Source organism: Pleurodeles waltl, chromosome 11 (assembly GCF_031143425.1).
Source record: "Pleurodeles waltl isolate 20211129_DDA chromosome 11, aPleWal1.hap1.20221129, whole genome shotgun sequence".
Taxonomy (NCBI): Eukaryota; Metazoa; Chordata; class Amphibia; order Caudata; family Salamandridae; genus Pleurodeles; species Pleurodeles waltl.
Genome location: NC_090450.1, coordinates 227,625,403 through 227,648,287, shown reverse-complemented (window position 1 = coordinate 227,648,287; position 22,885 = coordinate 227,625,403). Strand labels below are relative to the sequence as shown.

The 22,885-nt window shown below is 43.0% G+C and overlaps 1 protein-coding gene across 1 annotated transcript in view; it reads right to left on the bottom strand.

Annotated features, from left to right (window-relative positions):
- Positions 1–3,388: 3,388 nt before the first annotated feature.
- The window catches only part of RAB11FIP1 (RAB11 family interacting protein 1), a 49,320-nt gene continuing 29,823 nt past the window's right edge, over positions 3,389–22,885 (bottom strand). Inside the window, exons 2-6 of the mRNA XM_069213451.1 lie at positions 18,121–18,560; positions 16,907–17,720; positions 7,631–9,490; positions 5,448–5,544; positions 3,389–4,467 (exon numbers count right to left, since the gene is read on the bottom strand). Of these exons, the coding sequence (XP_069069552.1) occupies positions 4,252–4,467; positions 5,448–5,544; positions 7,631–9,490; positions 16,907–17,720; positions 18,121–18,560 (3,427 nt within the window). The 3' untranslated portion in view covers positions 3,389–4,251. The remainder of the gene's footprint in view (positions 4,468–5,447; positions 5,545–7,630; positions 9,491–16,906; positions 17,721–18,120; positions 18,561–22,885) is intronic.

The following is a 22,885-nucleotide window of genomic DNA, read 5'->3' as shown; positions in this document are numbered from 1 at the left end:
GCATCTTCCGCCATGCCATGAAAACAGATTTCTGGCAGAAGGTTTCTCAATAATTATGAATATAAATATATTATCTGAATAGTGTAAAAGTACACATACATTTTGAAAGAACAAACACAAAACAGACAAGTATATTAAAACAAAGAAAAGCAAAACAAATTTTGATTGTACAAAAGATTCAGGGAAAGGCCACACATATGGTGCTTTGCTTAAACAGGTACGGAACAGTGTACACACTGTGTGCTGATCCCACTCACAGATTCATTACTGAGTGAGGTATTATTGTTTTGTTACAACCAGTGTGTGGATCCCAAATGAACATCCACTGGTAGGTTGTCATGCATTTCGGGGAGGCTAAAAGAATTAGACACTTTAAAGAATTAAAATACAAACAACAAATTTCCTATCAAATTGATTGAACTGTTGGGTAATTAAATCTGGTTACAAATCAGATAGAAAATGTTTTCAATTGCATAGAAAATAAGACGATCCCTCCTAGAGTCCAAAACCCAAAGTGATGTGGCCTTACAAGGGTTACATAAAGCCCTTGCCCTTCAAAACCAAACAAGAAGTCACCTAAAGGAGCAGTTTTGTAACACACTGTACTCAAGCAAGAGACTGTTTACAGTTTCTAAAAGGTCCTACTCTCCACTTTCAGAACAGAAAACTCAGTGCAAAGGGATTGTGCTTTACAAATGGAGCAACCCTCATTGACAAATGCCACCCATTAAAATCATGAAAACAGAAAACTTCTAGCAGATACACTTGATTTTCATGCACGTAAAGATTGCTTCAAAGGACTGGAATATTCTTAGACATTTGATTTCATCTGACCTGATCCACCGTACGTTGACCAAGGCAGTCACCAATTTTTCATCTCAGCCAGTTTGCACAGCCACACTGAACAAAATATCATCTATTCACAGACCCTTGAGCCAAGAGACTTTCCACCCAGCTGCTTCTAGCTGGTCAGCTCTATGTTCTTATGCCGTTAATATTTTGCAGTCCTACCAATTCAGCTTAGGGTGGTAACATGTGGTACATATAGTCACTCCTACGGTCAGTAAAAGGGAGCTGTTCACTTTTAAGGTTTGTGCATGCCCTTCAAATATCAAGGCAGATTTATAGATCTGTCGGAATAAGCCAAATAAACCTTAACCTCATCAACTCAGAGCTCTCAGATGTCCAGCCAACAAATTCTTGACGTATGAAAGTCTTGTTTTTGGGAGTGAGCAATAGTACCAATTTGTAAACATCCTCCACTGAGCTGCAAATTACACATACCTATTAAAGGAAACAGCGGCCCATCTGCCATGTGAAAAAATACAGCAAAGACTAAAGAAAGCGCTGTGAAGAGTAAGAAAACACAGCGGACTTGAATACTGCGCTGTACAAGAACAAATCACATCTAGGTTCACACTCCTTTACATAAACTAATCAGTCTTCACAGTTGAAAGACAGCATAACAGGTCTCTCGGTTTAACCAACTAATAAGGGAGGGTGGGGGTGGGTGGGTGAGGGAGACATCATAAACAGTTTAATACAGTAGTAAAGTGCAACTTAAAAATAAATAGGCCCCCTCTATCTCCCTAAACATCACACAGATACACGCTGACTAAATTCCTCTCCCAGATACTCAGCAAATGACCATTGTCAAAACAAGAGGCCCAGTGACGGACCTATGGCAAAGAAGTGTATTGGTTTAACCTAGCGTAAAAAACACGGGCAGAATAATTTTTTGTTTTGATAAAGTTATTGCTTTTCATACTGTTTACACGGAAGCATTTAGTGCAAAAATATGTGTTTGTATTAAATCTTAACATTTCCTTTCTCAGGAGAATGCATAGGTTGTTACTATCCACTCTGGCCCTCACTAACCCAAAAAGCGCCATTTTCGAAAAAAACGATGAATGAGCACAAACCCTAAAAAGCCGACAGTTCTTCAAAAATGGACAAACCATGTCGGCTTATGAATCTCTTCTCTGCCAATGGACAGGCGTTTAGTAACCAGTTTAAGTTATGTTTTAATGGTGGTCACTGCAAGGTGCGATCTCCGCAGCACAATAAAGCACCTGTTGGTACAGCAGGAAAGAGTGGGCTTCCCATCCACACTTGTACATCAAACTGGTACGTACTATAGTTTTTCACTGAAAGTAATGCATCTTTTCACCCAAGAGAAGAAAAGGCAAGAGAAAGGGTGGGTGTTTGAGTTCTAGAACAGTGGAAGGACAGATTGTCTTCGGTCACCCAAGCTAAAAAAATATATATATAATAATAATAAAGTTAGATATTCTTCATGTATACCTAGACAGCACAGTGCCAGCATAAAGTGCCAGATTTAGAAATCAGTTGTTGCCAGAGGGCAGGACATGGGTCGGAAGTTAACAAAAGCGGTCCCTTGTTGTGCACATTTGTCTTCGAGCATTCACACTTCTTACGCTCTCAGTCACAAACGCACTGCATACCCGGTGCTATTAGGGTACAAGAACTTGTTTCTACCTAGAAGCATACAGGCCATGTGTGCACAAAAAGCTTTGGAGTTATACTTCAATTCGACACACACTCAACTGAATCTATGTAGATTTGGTTCTGCTGTAAAATGTACATTAAGACTGACAAAAAAAAAAAAAAAAAAAAAAAAAAAAAAAAAAGAAGTTTACCGTACTACTTTCTTGGGAAGTTCTGACCTGAAGTCCTCATTTTTGTAGCCAAAATCCTCACTCATAATAGTAGGAGAACTTACATTTTCAGAGTGCAGTAAAAACTGGGTCAGTACCCTGCACGCTTGGGCGGACCACCGTAGTCAGGCCAATTAGGTCAATGTTTCCAAGCCAGCACCTTGACAAAATGCCTAAGACGCTGGGACTCAAGCACGGAGTAGGATAACCCGTTCTTCGCCTTCACTTCACCGAGCAGAGAATTGCATTACGTAATAGGAAAAAAATATCCTCCAGCAAATGCAACAAGGACAGAACGTTCTTTGGCACAGAACCTGCTTTTTGTGCGAGTTTTAAAGCAGTCTGATTGCAATGTGCCTACGCTCTACAGGCTGCAGCGGATGCACACCACAACACTTACCATGAAGTGCACATTAGGACACAGTTTACTGGCGGATAGGTGGACTGCTCACTATAGCTTGTGCGGTGTTTTCAATACAGCGAGAAGCATATTTACAGTGTAAGGCCACATTCTTGGTGCTCCAGGGCCTACAAAGCCTTGAAAAAACAAGATCCTTGGTGCATGATCATAGAAACTCAAGGTAAAGAGATTAGGGATGGAAACATTTCAATCAATGTGCCTCTTCGGTTTAAGAAAACTCAATTGGTACTGCACCCCCAGATCATCATCATAACACCCACCCCACCCACCAACCCACCCTGCCCCCCCGCCCCGCTCACATAAGGAACCTCAGTTTCATTCAGTTCCTCTGTAGTGTAGAAGCATTCGCTTGTGAGGGGTATAAGGGGGAAGAACAATAGGCGAGCATAATGTTGGGGAGAGAGAATAAGCAAGGAAGGTGTTTGTTACTAAAGACCTTTCCTGGAGTGTCAGAGATTCCCATTTTAGCTTCTACATAAGGCATCTCTGAAAACCTCCAGCAGAAAGCACTCATCCGAAAAGAACAGCATTTATCCACAAATACCTTATATTTGGTGATAAAAAGGTGAACTGCACTCACTACCTCAACAAGCTCCCAGTGCATTGTAACATTTTGGAACGGATGTCTATGTAGAATGATCAAAGCCTAAAAAGGGGAGGAAGCAAAACCAGCACCTCTTTATGAAATAGAGCGTGGAAGATTGACTGAATGCAAATTCCTTGCTAGAATTAGCAAGAAGAATGTTCTGTGTGCTTTAAACCTATAATTTCTTGCAAAAACATTGAGGAGAATTAGTAATGTAATAGTCAACCATTTTCCAGCTAGTAAACACTCAATCGCAAGTCACTGTATTGAGTGAGGTGATAAATATCTTGTCCCCATGCCTTTCAGCTCTTAAAATATTTGAAGTGTGCACAGAGGCCCAGGGCACAAAATAATAACGAACGAAATGTCTACAAAGAAAGGTAATTATTAACCTGCTTCTAATGACCTGCAGAGTACACATATCATAAGTGTTCCCACGCATGCCGCAGAGGTCGTAAGGACAGTGCTAGTGCACAGGGCTTCCATGTATCCACAGTCTAAAGGGCACCGTTGTTGGATTAGCTTTGTCCACTGGGGGTGATTAAGTAGGGTTGGGGCTAGGACTGCTATACTTTCCCTGCTTTTCCAAGCTGCGTTAAGTTGGCCAGGATGCCCGGGGTCTCCTCCATCACGCGCACCAACAGGATGTCGATGTACTCCTCCAATGCCTGTACTTGTGTCTCTTTCTTGCTGATGGTGTCCTTCTGCTTTAAGACCAGCTGGATCAGTTCGTCATGTGTTAGTTGCCCATAGGCTGCTGCTGGGTCAGACGGGTCATACTTCTGCATGAAAGGAAGGACACAGATTAAAATCCTAAAAAGATCAATGGAACGGTTACTACAACAGAGCAGTCAAACAAACAGCAAGCATCTCCATGGAGAAGCTACAGCAAATAATCTGAAGGATATCACTGGATCTGTCTCCCATCCCAATTTGAATGAGTTTAGATCATGGGCTAGCAAGGGCTGAGGTGTTCATAGATTGGAGTCTGACTACGCATAGCATTTGAGAAAAAGCTTAATGTCACTACCGTTTCTTTTGCATTCCTTTATTTTAATGGTGTTACTTTTTACTGGTCCTGTAAGATTTGTCCAATGCAAAAAGATGACACCTTCTAAAAATGATTGAATGTAGAGATTGCCTTTTTAGGGCCTAGTGCACTGAAAGACCAGGAGGACTATGGTAGAGTGGGTCACAAGCTATGCAAAGCTGTCAATTTGTATGACCAGACTGAAAGTGCTTCTGTGAGCGAATATTAAAAGACGTACCCAAAAAAAGCAGTCACTTGATGAGGTTTTACAGTCTCACAAGATCAGAAGAAACACTGTTTTTAAGTGGACTCAACCAATGCAGAGTCACCGTGATAGTGAAGGGTTTTATTCACTTCAAGCTTCATTAATTGGGGAATACCAGCCCAACAGAAAAAAAACGAAACCGGGTCAGGTAGAAATTATCAACAAAATGTACACAACTGGAGACACTTTCCAACAAAATGTGTGGTGTCAAAGTACTGTATTCCTGGTGGGAGTGAGCACACCAGTACAGCCGAGACACATTCAGAAACAGATGTAGGCACCCCCAATTTCCTTCTTTGCTGAGAACCTGGCCAGGGATGACAAAGATCAGACCAATATCCTCACCTAGCTTTATTGCACAACCCCTTACGATCACATCAGTAAATATTTCTGCTGGTCCTCACCCCTTTCCACAGGAAAAGGGGTGTTTGCTCACCAGCTGCTCTACAGACAGCCCGCCAACCTACCTTGACTTCGTGGAATATCTGGTCTTGGTTTTTCATGGCCGTTCCTAAGTTCTGTGCTTTCACCTGGTTGGAGCTCATGGGTTTCACAGGGTGCGTTCTGAAACACAAGAAACACAAATGTGAGCCTCAGGTAGTCTGTGACATAACATATCACACAAAGGTCCTGGGCACATGGCAGGGGGCCCAGATGCACTAGATCAGAGATGAGAAGCACCTGTGGTGATGGTTAGCAGCAAGCACGAAAGCGGACTATTACGGAAAAGCTTTTTTGTTTTTTTGGGGGAGGGGGGGTATTTGGGGGATGGTAGCAGGAAGTAATATTCAACCTCCTGATGAGACATCTATGCAATACAATAAAAAGCATTACGTGTTATGGAAACGGTATTTTAAAAAGTTAATCATTTAAGCAATCCAAGGCACAAGAATCCTACATAAACTCGTAGGACTAATAGTGCAACCTGCCAATTCCTCTTACTGAGACCGCCAACGTGAAAATACCTGAATACAACACTGAAGGAAACAGAGTAGTGAAAATTAGCAACAACAAAAAAAAAAAAAAAAAAAAAAAAAAAAAAAAAAAAAGGGGGGTGTCAATTTTAGCCAAAAGAGTAGAGCGTAGGTTTACAATTATACAAAGGTACAAGATAACATTTGCTCCCCCCACCGCCCACACCGCCCCTATTGAGGAAAAAGAAGGGGGGGTCTTGGGGGGGCGGGGCTAGAATTGAACGATTTGGCAGTATTATGGAGATCGGATCCTGCTGTACCTACTTCGTGCAAATCTACCCGAATATTCAGGTGTAAAATGAGTTTCATGTTTTTAGGGATATTCCATTATAAAACAATTTTAAAAGTAGATCATGTGGTGAATCTGATTTTTTCGGCACTAAAATATATTTTTTAAGCTTGCTGCGATGAAAAATAAAAACACAATTGCTCTCTATTCACGGTTTCGAGGAAAAAAGAATGTAATGTGCGATGAATCCGTGTACATTTGGGATGCAAAAAAGTCCATCGTGCATTGTAATGCAATCAATCCACAAAAGGCAGAAAAATACACCCTGCTCCGATTACTTCCAATGTACAGACAGATGTACTCGAAAACCGGACCCAGCAGCCTCCATATAACCCTTTTAACATCAAGCAGGCAAATGTCGCATGTACTTCAATAACGAAAAGCAAAATCAGAGATCAAAGGCTAAGTGCCACAGAGGAAACAATGATGAAAAACGCCTCGACGATTTTCCAGCACTTCCTTACATCCACTAATAACTATACGCAGTAACGTTTGTGAAATGTGTACTTTCCACCAATGGTTGCGGTGGCAACACGGAGTGCTATTGCATGAAAGAGACCTTAAGTTGCATGAGAGCACAGGCTCGAATTGAGTTGCCGTAACACTAAACGCCAAGGTAGAGCACTACAACATGCTGGTGCACATTCAATCCTAAACTTCCAGAAGATTCCTAATTTGTGGAACTCTGAGAAGACAAACTAAAAATTAGATTTAAAATAACTGGATTCAACAGCTGCCGATAAATGAAAGATGTCAGTGGACTTTTCCAAGTAGATAATTTTAAGAGAAACCACAAAAGAAAGCATATTCACCAGAATATATGCACAACGTTTTCTATTTGAATCAAGTAAGTGTGATTATTTACGGAATATTATTATCGCCTACCGTTTCTAAATACCTACGACTGACCTGAAAAGGAGCAGTTCAGAAAGACCAAAGGCGTTGGGAGTACGGTTAAAAAAAAAAAAAAAAAAAAAAAAAAAAAAATCCAAGCAGGGGGAAAAAGCTGCTCATGAATGAAACAATTACCGTCATGGTGTCAAGATCACATAAATCAGCAGAAGGTGCTTTCAAGTGGAACTATGCTTATATGCATTGCCACACAATCGCAAATGTGACAAGGCACAGGGATGTTCATCTGTGAAATAACACACACAACTTTCACACAGTAAGTGTCCCTACGGCAGATGGTATTTCCAGTCCCCAGCATGCCGCTCACTTAGGTCTGCAACATCTACATACCATATGAGAATCAAACTTGTGCCAGAGGAGATCACAACTTTTTCAAGAGCGGGGACGTCTTGATTGAAATGAGCTGCACTACCATATGCAACCATGCTGAAAAAAGGCAAGATCCATAGAGACAGTACCTTCCAAAATCGCTCACCTGAGCTTGGCTGCCACACTTGCACTCGGAGGAGTCTGAAGTGGAGGTGTCTCAGAGGGTGAAACCCAGGCCCGGAGAAGCTTCTTCTTGCCAGTGCCCTCGGCTCTATCAAAGCCCTCTGCTGGTGGACGTGTCGGAGAGTCTGTCTCCTTAGCACTGGAGGGATTAGACAGCAGGGAGATGGAAGAATGAGATGCAAGAGAAGGAGACAGGGAGCCATTAGGATTAGATAAGTCTGCCATTTGTGGGGAATTATTCATTTCTCTATCGTTTAGATCATGGCGCCTGCTACATCCCTGCATGGGATCATAGCTGAGGTCTTCCTTGTTTGGAAAATCTACCCGTTTACTGCTTTCCACAGACACATCTGAACTCTGGGGTTTGTAGCCATTTACAGATTTGTTCTGCATTTCTGGCTTGTGTTCAAGAGTGTCCTCTTGTAGCTGTGGAGTCAGTCTCTCTTCAACAGCTGACTGAATGGAAAAAAACTCATTTTGGGCTCCACATTTTACAGCTCTGTCCGTTTGTCCAACTTTGGAAGGATCCTGGGCAGAGGGCCTTACCTGGCTATGTAAAGTTTCCTCATCAGACATCACTTCTGGATTTTCAGGGATGACAGGCAACTCATCATGCCTGAACTTCAAATCCACCAACACTGGAGAAGCTATTTTCATTTCAGAACTGGAAAAATCCTCCTCTTCAAAGCTCAATACATCTGTAGCTATGTTTTCATGATGTTTTGGGGAGGACTGGGTAGTACTTTGGGTGGGCTCCCAAATGTTTGTGGTAGCCTCAGGAGTATTTTTGTTCAGTTTTGCAGCACTTCTTGGTGCCGGCTTCGGTGGGGCACTTGCTAGTGGCAGGTCTACATTAGAGTTTTCCTCATAAGCTACTTTAGATAACATGATTTGCGCCCTTGGCTTTGGCCTTGGAACAATTTCCCCTAGGTCTTCATTTCTCACTGGCTGTTCATGCCCCAATGTTACAGACGGTCCATTCTCTATATTCTTAAACTTAAAGGGCCCGTCTTGTGCAGGAGGAATGGGTTTCTCGATCTCTCTCTTTGGAGACGTATGAGCTTGAGGCAAATCTGTGTGATGTGGAACATGCGTGGGAACGCTAGTCTTTGATTCATTTGAAGCTAAGCTATTACCAACATCCCTACCCTTTAACGTCTTGCGTGCCTTGTCAAACACATTCTCTTTGTCTTCACCACCTACCAGTGCTTCTTCTAGGTTACTTTGTTGTACATTCGCCTTTAAGGAGGCAGTATATGGGCTGTGTGCCCCATCACTCCCTAAGGAGAACTCCTGCCTTTCTTCTTGCAGCGGATTTGTTTTTGAGGCAGGTGCCTCAATATCAAGGTGCCCTGCATTCTCCAACTGATCGGCCATGTGGCCTGTCTTTTTGCCTTTAAGTTGATCAAGAAGGGACTTGACAGAGCTCTTATTACTAGTTGTTTTATCATTTAAGGGAGCAAAGGGCTGCACCTCCTTGGTCTCAAAGGCCCTCCTTGGCGAAGTCATAAACTGTTCAGAAGTCTGTATGAATTCACCATCAGATGCTGGTCTGGGTGAATGAGATCTAGTCTCTGGTGTGATCAGGGCCTCTGTTGGGAAAGAAGAGTTCGGGGCAGAAGGCAGGGAAAGAAAAACATTTTGAACAGTGAGAGGAGAATTCAGATCATCAGGTCTCTCAGTCTTAGGTGGGCTATGCCGTGCAGACACCACAGGGACAGAAGCGAAAGGATCCTCTTGGTCAATGGAAAGTAGTGCAGAGGGAGAGCGAGAGGGAACAGTCACAGAGGAAGAAGAAGAATTAAGGTTGGCTTTGGTTTCAGCCCCCGAAGACACGTCCAGTCTGTGGAAAAAGGACAAAATAAAAGATCTGCAGGTCAGTCACCTGGCAGACTTGACAACACACCTTCACACACAGAACGCAGTTGATGGCAGGGTGTGTTCAAAGTTTACTGTATTCATGTAAATATAAGCTGTGAGTCACGAGGCTACAAACCAAGAATTAAAATTAGCCTAGCCACTTCCCACAGAAGGGAAGAGGAACAAACCACGTAATGTGACTTCATTCTGCTTCCTGGTGTCTACAGCCAAGGTAGACACATCACCAGCTAACCAGAGTAGAGAAGGCAAACACTGCAATACAACCGACCAAAAATAGACTTTTCTGCAGCCTTTCTCTTGTTAGACACAGCAGGACAGAAATATCAGTCGAGCAACCTCTAGAATCAAAATATCTGGCACCTTTTCCTCAAACTAACTAAAAACTGATTTCTATTGAAGGTAGAAAAACACAAATTGGCACAGGAGAAGCCGCCTCAAGAAAAAGGAAGCCTACTTAAATACACAAGGCTTCCTTGCACATTTTAGGTGGCCAAATTGCATTGATTACAACAATTCCCTGATCCCACCAGATAAAACTTAAGAAAATGGGAACTAATTCAATAGAGCAGTAAAGGGATTGCACGCCTCAATATAAAGACTACATTAGTCAGCCAAATCCAATAAAACAACTGTGCTCCAACCAATTAAGGACACCAAAAATAAATCTATAGACACATTGCTTCAAAAATGCCTTCAGGATTTGATGAAGAGAAAACAACCGTAACAGACACCAGTTCTATATGATGGGATTATACAGTCATAGGCGGTCTGAGAGTAAAAGAAAATACGATTCAAGCAGTGAAAGAAAAAAAAATAGTTTTGTTTTTTCTCTTTTATGGATTTGGCTGATTATACTGCACAAGTCACCTGGTCTGAAGGAGTAAAAACCCACATTTCACAGGGATCCATGAAATACCAAAAAAGTTTCAAAGTTCCCTCTTAAATATGGGGATCATCATAAAGAAAGCTCCCAGGCCACTCCGAAGAGCTTTGTTTCTGGGGTTATGCAGCAAGGTTATCTAAATTATGCATCAAAGACTTCAAATAATGCAGAATATTCCCCATCAGTATTATTTTCCATTTGTGTGAGCTAGGTTACAAGCAGTATTTTTCTAAAATCTTCAATTATCCCTATTTATGCACAAACCACTGAGAGCATTGTATCAAATCGATTGTTGTCAAATTAATGGAAAAATTAGGCTCACACACTCCCCTTAGCTTTGGTCCGGGCCCACTCTTAGCTGCACTTTAAACAAAAACCGTAAACCCCCCAAGCTAAAAAAAAAAAAGTTACATAAAAATACGTAAGAGATAATGTGAAATATGGTCTTCTATTCCCATCTTGGAGCTCCGGTGACATTCACCAAACACTGTCGGCTTCTAGGTTTAGGATTTGACCAGAACCCCTCTTTGGAAATACTGGACTATATTAGAGGGGAGATGGGTGGGAGTAGCTTTTATCATAATTAAGACTACTTAATTTCAGCTCTAGGAAATGTCAAATTGGAACAATTTTTATTTATGACAGTTTTTAGGAAGTAGATCTATGGTAGACCAATGTAGCTTATGGCAATATACACACGTCACAATAAAAAGGCCCGAACAATATCAGCATTTTGATTAACTTTGTTGAACTTAGACCTTACTTTGAGTGGTAATGGAATAAATTATTCCCTCACTGAGGCTATATGTTTCAACTTCTGGCCTTAGTTTTGAGAATGGTGGGTGAAAAGCAGCAGAGCACTATCAGGAAAGTTTGATTTAGATCCAAAAATTTAAGAGACTAATTTATGAAAACATTAAAATACTGTCCTCCACACTAAACAAGGACTGGCTGAAAAGACCAGCAAAGCAACTTAATTTTTAAAGCCGCCGGCAGGCTTGGGAAATCACATTGATTGGTGTTGGGTAGGTTGGGAGAAGATGGCATTGTAGAAAAGTAGTAGCTTTAGGCACCTGCAACCTTGAAGACAGGGTGCAAAAGCTAGACTGCTGTGCTTCACATGTGTTAAACTATGAACAAGAAACTGGATTGTTTGAATCAACTATACCATCATTCTCCAAAAAATGGGATCGGAATTAAAATGTCAATGGACACCATGCTGGTGTATGCCCTGGAAGAAAAGGAACCTGTTCCACTTTCTGTGTGAAGGCGGTATCCCCCAATTAGGAGGGACTATCTCACTGAAGCCCCCCCAGTACAAACCTTGCAAACCCAAGAGATGGTACCAACCTAAAGACGTCTGCTTTGCAAGACAGAAGAAAAGCAGTAAAAGATTCCAGGACTGCATTTGTGTGGAATGTGCATTATGCGGATTCACCCTGTACCATCTACTTTTGTGGGACGACAATCACTCCATTTCCAAAAGGTCTTTTCTCCTTACATCCCAGGTTCTGGCTTGTGACCAATACAAACGTTTTTCTCCTGTACTTGTTTAAGTCAAATCTTTTGCCATGTGGATGCTTAATTATCATCAACCTAAGAACAGATATAACTTTGATGTCAAAGGTAGCCAATTATGCCCCAAACACAATATTTAGTATCTCATAATTATTTAATACAATTAACATAATACTCATGATATGTTTTAATATAATTTACATAATCCAAAACGTTTAGTCCCAAAAAATAAATAAATAAACTGTATACAATTAACCCCTCGGTGACCTGGATGAGCTGGTCTCGCCCTCAGTTGCCGAGGGCGAGACCAACTTGTCCTGCACCCAGCCCACAGGGGGAGCGCTAGCGCTCTCCCCATGGGACACCCAACCCCCCCTCCCCTGGGTAGGGATGGGGGGGGGGGGAGGGGGGAAGGGAGGAGGGAAAGCTTCCCCTTCCACCGACGTTCCCCTACCTCCGTGACGTTTGATGATGTGCGATTTAGCGCTAACCTTAGAGGTCGCCCCCAGCTTCGGAGGTGGGGGCGGGCAGAGACATGAAAGGAAAGGAAAATCTTTCCCTTTCCTTCGATGTCTTTCTGAGCATTCCTGCAGCCTGATGGTAAAGCGATCGGGCTGCAGAAATGCCCACTCGACATCAGGGAAATTTTTATTTCCATTAGGCCTTTTCTGCCCCCCCACTCCCTCTAATTACCACCCCTCGGGCAGATTGGCCTATTTCAATTAGGCCAATCTGCCTGGGGGGGGGGGGGGGGGGGGGGGAAGGGTCAGAAGCCACTCGGCATCAGGACTTTTTTTTTTTTTTAAAGGGTCCCTCCATGGGGGTTTTGGAGGGGGGGGGGGGCAATTGTGACACCACTAGACACCAGGAATTTTTTTTTTTTATTTCACATCAATTCCACACAAGGTGAAGTAATTTCATCTCCTTGGGGGCAGATCAGCCTATTGTGATTAGGACGATCTGCCCCCAAGGGGAGCAGAAACCACTAGGCACAGGTTATTTTTCTTTTTTTTTTTTTTAACAGATGGGGAGCAAACCCTTAGGCAAGGGTTTAGGCCATTTCTGCCCACCTTGGGGGCAGATCGGCCTATTTTTCTTAGGTCGATCTGCCCCCAGGAGGGGCAGAATCCACTTCGGCACCAGGGATTGGAGTGTGTTTTGTTTGAGGTGGGGGCAGCCCCTTGGGCAAGGGTCGCTCCCCATGGGGCATATTAGTGTTGGCCATTTTAGATTGGCCTATTTTTGTAAGGCCCATCTGATCCTCCCCCCCCCCCCCAAAAAAGAAAAAAAGGGTAGGTGTATGGCCATACCCCTACCCCAAATAAATGGGGACAAAGTTGTTTTGCCCACTGGTGGCAATTACCCCCGATCCACTCACCCTTGGGGCGAGTAGATAGCCTACTAGATGCCAGGAAATGAAGAACAAAAAAAGGAAAAAAAGAATGGGGTGGTGGCTACCAACCAGTATGGGCATGGTTATGCCCCCATTCCCAACTGAAGGAGTTAAGTCTTTCAGCTCTCCCCCACCCCCGCACACTAAAAGATCTTATCTGAATGGCAAGCAAGAGGACATTTAATTATTTTGGGTTTTGGTTTTACATTTGGGCCGTGAGAGCTTGTCTAACTCTCAAAATTGTCCCACTTGGAATGGTGAGGGCTGCACTTTTTGGACTTTGGGTCGCTACCATGTAGAAAAGTCTACAAGACCTAGACGCATCTGAAAACTAAACATCTGGGTGAATCCAGGGTGGAGTGCATGCATTCCGCACCATTTTCTCCAATTTTGCTTGAAATAACAAATTTTTCCTACATTTTTGTGATGGAACCTTCTGGAATTTGCAGGAATCCACAGAATTCCTACCACTCAGCTTTGTTACATGTATACCGATAAAAATTCTGCCCCACTTATCCTAAAAACATGTCCCCCCCACCCCCACCACCCCCACCCCCAAACTGCCATTTCGGTCCCGCTTTGGTTCCCCCTCATTTTCAAAATGTTTTTGGCTCTTCCCTGTCACAGGCACTTGGCACACCTACACAAGTGAGGTACCATTTTTATCGGAAGACTGAGGGGAAGTTGGGTGGTAGGATATTTGTGCCAGTGCAGAGATCCCCCACAGAAATGTAGGGGAAAAAGTGCATCTATTTGTTTTTTAGCTAAATTTGAGGTTTGCTGAGGATTCTCAGTGAGAAAACACTGGGGGATCCATGCAAGCCACACCTCCCTGGACTCCCTCAGATATATAGTTTTCAGAGATGTCCGGGTTTGGTAGTCCCCGGGTGGCTCCTCAGCCCAGGACCAAAAACGCAGGTGCCCCCCTCCCTCTTGCTAAAACAGGTAGCTTTGTAATTGATAATTTCCATGTGTCCATGTAGTGTTTTAGGGCATTTCCTGTCGTGGGCACTGGGCCTACCCACACACAGGTGAAATTAACTGTAATTCACATGCTAGTATGAGGCACTACCTTCTGCTCATTTTAGAAATACAAAGATTTCCTTGATACCTATTTTTCACTCTTTATATGTCACCAAAAGAATTGCAGCTACTTTATTGGCTCTGGGTACTAGGGTTCTAGATGAAGCTACAAGCCCTATATATCCCCGCAACCAGAAAAGTCCAGCAGACGTAACAGTATATGGTTTTAAAAAATCTGCGATAGTTGGAAAAAGTTATAAAAGAAAACGTGGACTGAAATGGGTCTTTTTTTTTACCTCAATTTCAATATTTGATTTATTTTAGCTGTTACTTTCTGTAGAAAAACCTTGAAGGATCTACATAAATGACCCCTTGCTGAATTCAGAATTTTGTCTACTTTTCAGAAACGTTTAGCTGCCCGGGATCCAGCATTGGTTTCACACCTATTTCTGTCACTAACTGGAAGGAGGCTGAAAGCACACAAAAATTTTTTTAGTAAAAATTGGATATTTCCCTGTAAAATGCCAAAATTGTTTTGAAAAATGTCATTTACCGATTCAAGTCTGCCTGTTCCTGAAACCTGGAAACAACCCCCCCTTTTTGTTAATGACATTTTCAGAGAAAAAAAAAAAAAAAAAAAAAAAAAAAAAACAGAGATTCCTTCTTCTGCAGCCCTCCCACCCCCATTCAAAAAAAAAGTTTGCTGTATTTTGGTGAATTTCTTGGTCTCCTCTAGGGGAACCTGGGTACGTCTAACATCCCTAGAAAGTTGGAAAAAAGGATGCAAATTTGGCATGGGAAGCTTATGTGGACAAAAAGCTATGAGGGCATAAGCGCAAACTGCCCCAAATAGCCAAAGAATGGCTCAGCACGAGGGGAAAAGGCCTGGCAGCAAAGAGGTTAAAGTACTAAAATGGTTTTAGTGTTGAGGCAGCAATTCAGTGAGTTCTTGGCCTTTATCCCACCTTCTTCAGGACCAAAAACTGAATTAAAATCATTAACACTTTCCTAGATTTTATATCATGTATATTGAAGGTGTTGTGCTTTTACGGTCCTTCGCCCATAGTAAAACTCAGAGTCAGTTTCTTTACCAAAGAGATAAAAAAAAATAAAAAAAAGTAAGACTATTTTACAACACGTAGTTTAAATTTCATATGGGTAAACAAACTTTAGCAATTCTACTGTTCCTTTCCTACAAGACGGCTGCTATGATAATACAAATCTCAGCCAGAAGGTAGAAGAGTCGTTCCATATATATATACACACACACACACACCACACATATATATACATATACATATACACAAACACATAACAATAATGGTTTGTGTTTCTGTTGGCCCTGACTTCAATGAGAAACAAGGGCAACGTATTGGTAGCCTGCAGGACCTTTGTTGGTTCGTAAACCAGCAGATATATTAAGTTTTGTGACCCGCTCAGAATAGACCGGTAATTGATAATACCGATATAAGGAGCAACATATTGACTGCCGAAATGCTTGCAGAGGGGAAGCTATGTGCCTGAAATAGGTTTTGTGGAGTTCAGATTTCCAGCTAACGAGACAAAACGTCTCATCCGTTGTCTCCTGCACCTACGGCCACTAAGGCAAAGGACAGAATTTACCATTTACTTATGGACTTGTAACAGGCAAAAGGAAGACCGTACGAGGCCGGACGTTCCAAGGACATCGAAGAACAGACATACCTGCTCCCAAAGGATAACCTTTTCCATCAACGCCCATGTTATATGATGTGTAGTATAAAACGGTGGTTCTAGCTAGGGTGCAGAACATTTACCGTAACTGACCTACTTATCCAAAACATAAAATAGCTACTCTTATTGAAATATATAGCTCGGACTATAAAATGCATTTGTATGTTATTGCGTCATATTGTTTCCATGATTCAAACCTACTGCACTTTCCTAGAATAAGTCCTGACTGCTACACTTGGATAATCAAGTGAATAAAAGGAAGAAGATAGTAATCCACGAGTGCACTCCATGGATAGTGCCCGGTAACCGTCTACTCTCCATATGGCAGGATCTGCTGAACAATAATATACCTCAAACTATTCTATGAAGCACAGACTAACAAAGAAAACCAGGCCTTTGAAAAAAAGAAAAAGGCTGCAGTCCCAACCTAATATTTATTCAATGCTATCAGATTTTCAGGCTACGTCATTGGAGAAATTCCAAAAATAACCTGCTTCTGTGATAGCAGGATACCAGACCAAAAGTCAGCGTCAGCTTGTAAATAATATGACAGCCAAAGATTCCAGCAAATAGTTCTGCAAAACATAACCCAGGTCATCAAATGAACCTAATAGGTCTTCATGTTTAACCTCGCAAAAATCTAATCGCAAAATTCTAAATGAAGGCCAACAAATCGGTTAGAAGCCCTATAAAAGATTAACTTATAGAACACTGAACTCCAGTGTTCACGCTTAAATTCCAAACCCAAAAGGCATTACATGTACTTGATTAAGCAGAATCTGGCAGCAAATATAAAGCCATAGTTTGAGCACAGGCTCAAAGCAAACCCTAAAGCTCAACACACTTACCTGGGTTTGACAGCGGTCGTTTTCGGTGTCCTTGTGGATGGAGGAAAAGGTTCCAGCTTCTTCTCCTCTTCTTTTAATTCTACTTCAAAGGGATTAAGGGACTCTTTCTTGCTGGGGATTTCAGATGATGGGATATCTGGGGATTGCCGCAGAGTAACATCAGCAGATTTTGCCTTCTCATCCTTCCCATGGACTTGGGTTGGAGATTCCACCTCACTGCCTTTAGAGTTATCTTTTTTCCCAGTGACGAGAGAAAGCAGTGATGACTTGAGGCTGTCTGGCTTTTTAGCCTCTTTGATTTCTTTGGAGGGGTCTGAGCTCCCTGCAAGGCTAGCCTCTCGAGATTCCTCACCAGCGGATGACTTGAAGGATGGAAGGGTCACAGACTTCAGGGAATCTTTTGACATAGACCATGATGAACGCTTGTCAGGAAGCACATGATCAGCTGTCTCTTTAGTAGTTTTGGAAGACAGGCTTTCTGATGAAGAGGATTTGGTGGACAAGTTCTCAATTGAAGAGTACAAAGGGGTTTTGCGAATGACTTTTGGGGTAAACGTTAAGGTGGTGTCCTTTGGCATGGCGTCTGGTTTTGGCTCTTTTTCTTCATCGTAGATGTGATTGCCATTAATACACAGATTGGATCTCGTAACTGGATCATTCTTGGGCCTCAGGCCGCTGAAGAATGAAAGTCCTTCTTTCTTGGAGTTACCAGAAACAGTTTGGTTGATCTGCTTTGGGTCAGCACTCACGGTTCTCTTGTGAGTCATAACTGGAAAATGAGGTGGTTTCCCTTCAATTTTGGGAGATTCTGGCTCTGAGGTCAAAAACAGAAATGAGGGTTTTTATTTACAAAAAAAAAAAGGTACATAACTAAAAACCGACAACAGAAATAACGGATAAGTTTGAAGAAAGAGCAACTGTAAAAGACAATCAAAATGAAAGATATACAAGCTCAACCCCCCCACCCCCCAAAATGGCAAAAAATACATTTTGCTCATATTCACCCCACTATCTCAGTCTTTTGTCATTTGTTGTTGGCCACACATACAAAGAAAGAACAATGACAAATTGCCCACTTCTGAGCACTTTACTCTTGCAGCAGGTAATGGTGTACTTAAAACGAACTAAAAACTTTAAAAGTAGCAAGTCCACTGCTGATTCACATTATGGAAACACCCAAAAAATCTCTCAATTTTCTGACTGGTTGGACTCACCGTCAGAAGACAAAGGCACATCGTTAAAATTAGAAGAGAAGTCGCTAGGCTTGAGGACAGTCTTCTCAGATGGGGGTGCTGGCTGGAACGAAGGCAAAACAGACATGGATTGTGACAGCGAGGACTTTTGCAGGCCAGGCTTGGAGAACAAATTCTTCAGCTTGGATTTCTTCTTGATCACTTTCTCAGGGGCCTCCTCATCACTGTCAGCCCCAGGCTGCGTGAAGCTTGGCACGATGGCAGAGGCTGTATCAGGGAACCCATCCTGGCGCTTGCCCTTGATTTTGTCCTTCAGTTTCCCAAATGGTGAGCGGGACTTTTCCTTCATGGACAGGTCAAACATGCTGGCAGTCATATTGTTTCTCATGAACTGGACGTCAACTTCAATTTCACCACGTTCCTTCTCTTTCTTGCCAGGTTTGGATTGCAATTTATACCACCTACAAGTAGAAATAAATACTAGATTAAGATAAAAAAATAAAAAAAACATTTTTTTTTACCAGTCTCAGACAGATCCTTGTCGAGAGCAAAACTATCCATATCCCCGAATCCAAACAATGTTATGTGGTTCAAACTGGTGTTTAATGGATTTAAAAACCGTGAAACCAGAGACCATGCATGGGCAACCTCTCCCTGCCATGTATCTTTTTACCATGCCTCACCACATTTGGCGGTACAGCAATGGTCTGGAGTAATGTAGTTACCCACCTGCTGCTGCACTAATCCTCTGAATACGGGATATGCACTAAGAAACTTACCAGCACCAGCTCCCTCTCCGAGTAAGAGAGCGATCAGGGTTACACCATCTTAATGGAGCACTAAAGCTGCAATTGATAGAACAAGTGGGGCCACCTTCAAGATGTTACTGCAGAGCCAGAGCTCTTCTCACATCCAGATTTTGGATAATTCCTTCATTAAGCCTTGCACTGGGCAGAAAATGTTGGAACCTGATCTCCTAGTTCAAGTTACCTCAGAAGGGAAGGACTGGTGCGAGATGGCGAGCTCCATGCTTTCTGAAAAAGTGTACAAAGTTTTTCAGTTCTATTTTGCAAATGAGATTTGCAAGGATGGCCTTAGCATCTTTCAGTTTCCATCAACCATCATGTAGTTGAGTCGAGCAATACATGGAAGTCATCTTGATTTCAGTTCACTACATGGTTTACTCACACCTACACTACTGCCACCCTCACCCATTCCAGAGCTAGACCAGTTAACCTGATCATCAATCCACAGACTGCCCAGTCCACCCCTAAAGCACTGTTTCACTGCTGCTGTGCTTACCCTCAACCCTACTACCTGATCACCCTGCCAGTCTCAGAGTCCTGCTTCATCCCAGGCTCGCCTCACGCTTCCACCTCCCTTGTACTCCATAAGCAGAAATGGAAATAGGAGATAATTTCCTCAAGGAACTTGCAATCTGGTGACACTTTCCTTGTCAATATTTCCTAATCCTATCCACAGGACTCAGAAGCCCAGTCCCCGATAGCTACAAAATGTCTGACTGGAGACAGCACACACATTTAGCATCCATGAAGAAACAGTCACCCAGGAACATGTGCAAATGGACTGTATTCGATTTACTGGACTCCTAACACAACTAGGAGTTTAGTCAATTATTTAGATACAACTGTATATTGGTAATTTCTGGCTGTTCAGAGCAAACAAGAATACCCCTCCCATTTCAGTGTTGTAATATTAAGCTTTTTGCAGATCAAATCTGCAAGTCCAGTCTATGTTGCTGAACACCGTGATTTGGGCCTTGGTGCCAGAGAAGACTTCATTGCTGGAATACTATGTAGTTACAGACCTCAAAGCTAGTCTTTGGCAAGCCTACAGCTAGAGATTAAAGGTCGGGTTTAAAACGCTATCGAGCCACGTTTGTTGGCTGCGAGATGCTAGATAATATGGGATGTAATACGGGCAGTTCATAAAATCTTAGTCAAGGAAATGGCAGAATACTCAGGGTATAAGAGTAGCATTCTTGGCTCACAAAACATGTACAATGATGCTGGTTCAACATCAGAGGAAGCTGGTGGCCTCACTTGGCTACAGGGATTGGCATAGTTGACTTCTGAAATACACGACCCTTGCCAGTTCATTTTGTGGACAACTCACTTATATGATAGCTGCAGGCAGGAGTGCACTTTCAAGGCCTCAGAACTATGAAGCAAATTGAGATTGATATTCTTGCTAACTCAAGATGGAAAGGCCTTTGGGCGGGGTAGGGTGGCGGGCTGAATTAAATGGCTAGCGAAGAAGAGTGAAGCTGCCACTCAGCAAGACCTATGCAGCAAACCTGTCGCCAAACGTAAGAACCAATCACAGCAGCAGTGAGGAAGTACCACAGGAAAAGATAGGGTAAAGCAGGGCATCTATTGGGATGCAGCAGGAGGTCAGAGAAGTTTGTGCCAATGGTCAATAGAACAACCTCTACACATCGCCCAAATCATCAAGAGGCTCCAAACTTGGGGAGACCTTGTAATCTAGTAATGCAGGCGCCCACCAGGATCTTTTACACATAAGACGCAGCAAGATCATTGAAACCGGTCAAAGAAGCCACATTTATTAAGCAGACTTTTAAACAGACTAGACGCCTGAATGGGATACTGCACAACCAAATGTAAGGGGCTGGTTCATTCATGCTGGTGGCACAAACTGCAAGAGAGCACTTCAAAACATAAGTATGTACCTCAACTGCCTGCGGCTCCCAGAGGGTGATGTTAAAGTACTTTAGCCTAGATGTCTGGTATATCACCATTATGCCCGTAAGAAATGAGTTACGGACTACAAATACAGAACACAGTCACATTTTCCCCTGCGAAAGAGTCTAATGGGTAAATGAAGCTGTGGGATAGATATGTATGCATTTCACAGATCATGGATTCAAATATTTGTGAGGATGTTGGGCGGAGGGGTGGGGGCTATGGGAAGGGTTAGGACTCTGATCTTCCTTTAAATAACGTCCATTGACTAATGAACCATCGAGTAGGGTAGTTGGGATAGTGACACTAATGTGGCACTCCATATACAAAGACCACCACTTGTGATTTACGACTATCAAAAGTATAGAGGCAGAAAGTGCTATTGGCTGTTATGCACTTTGAGAGGACTGCCTTCATGTTGACCAGTGTTCTATAAGCACTGCATAGCTCTGACGTATCACATTATATGGGCAGACTTTTTTTCCATAAACGATTCTATCTTCTAGTGAGATGTGTGAGGGGTGATGCATTTGCCTGTCACACCCGGATGTAGGTTGCCCAAGGACACCGTAGTCATGCACAAGTACTCAGTAAGTGGGACCCAGAATTACCGGAGCATCTTCTAATGATGGGCCCCGAAAGGACCGCTAGCAAGGCCTGAGGCCAGATGTAAGTACACCTCGCGAGAACAAGATGGCGGCCACCACCTTCTGCGGCCCTTGAGTTTGTGTCCGGGGAGCGGGGCTTTACCGCAGTGTTACTCCAGTGCACGCACACACTGCACATACACCACAACCGACACTCAAAGGAACAAGTCACAGTGCTGCAAAAGTGTGCACCGCATACCGGGCAGCTACCGGGAACTCGTAATCTTCACTGGTAGACGGGATACCTTCTTGGCCGAACGCGAGAGCGAGGGGTGGTCCTGAAAACTGCTCACTTGCTAATATTTACTCATATTTGGCGTAAAAGATGAGAAGGCATTTGGTTTTAACGATAAAGCAGTAATGCAACTAGATTTATTTATTTTGGTAGTTTTATATAGCACGAATGTGACCCGAAGGTATTGAAGCGCTTTATACGACCACCAGTTATGTTATACAAGCTCGCGTGTTTAGTCCCCCCCCTTTAGGCAAGGGGAGATGAAGTGACTTGCACAAAATCCCAGGAGGCTGAGCTGAAGCCGAGACCCGAACGTGGTTTTCCAGTTCCAAAGTCTTTGTCTTTGTCCTTAACGCCACATCTTCTCCCCAACAATTGTATTCTCTTCTTTGCTAGGGGCCTTTAAATTGTTCTCCCCCGATCCTGGTGGTTTCGGCCATGGGAGGAGGGGACAGTTGAAAACCAGACCCCGGTAATGCAAGTGCCAAGGGCTCCTCGGAAGGTCAAGCGACGTTATCTGACAGCGATTAACAAAGCAAACGCTTGAAGTTAAGGCAAACACTGGCGCTGATTCAACTCTGCTACAGGAACCAAGTGACCAGCTCACAGCATTCAGGAGGCGTTCACCGAAACCCACGAGGAGGAAGTGGAACCGTAAACCCCCATCCCCGTCCCCACATGACTACAAAGCTCGTGGTGACAGCATAGCTTTGTAATCGTCAATAAGACGGAACAAACCTAACAAGAACCCATTGTCACACCGATACTTAAATCCTGACAACAGCATAAATGGACGAGACACCGAGTTGGTCAACCACTAGGCCAGGCACACGGAATAAGTGACCACGTGAGAAGAAAAGGCAGCAGTGCCGTGGTAACCAGGCTTTGTAGACTGGGCCCTTCACGCGGGGCACCTCACACTACAATGTAGAATAAAACCAGCAACGTAGACCAGTGGAATAATGTTACAGGAAGGGTTTTGGACAACGCATTTCCACAGCGTGTACTGTCTGTATCTGTCCACCCTCTATCGTAGCATTTCTACCCTTAACTTTAATGTGCGGCTGCAGACAGTAATGAACGCTATGCAGAAGCAACTTTATTAACTGATGAACAGCTTTTCCTTCTGGGAAATGTTTATCACGCGTTTATCGACTACACAGGTTAGGTTAGTCTATTGT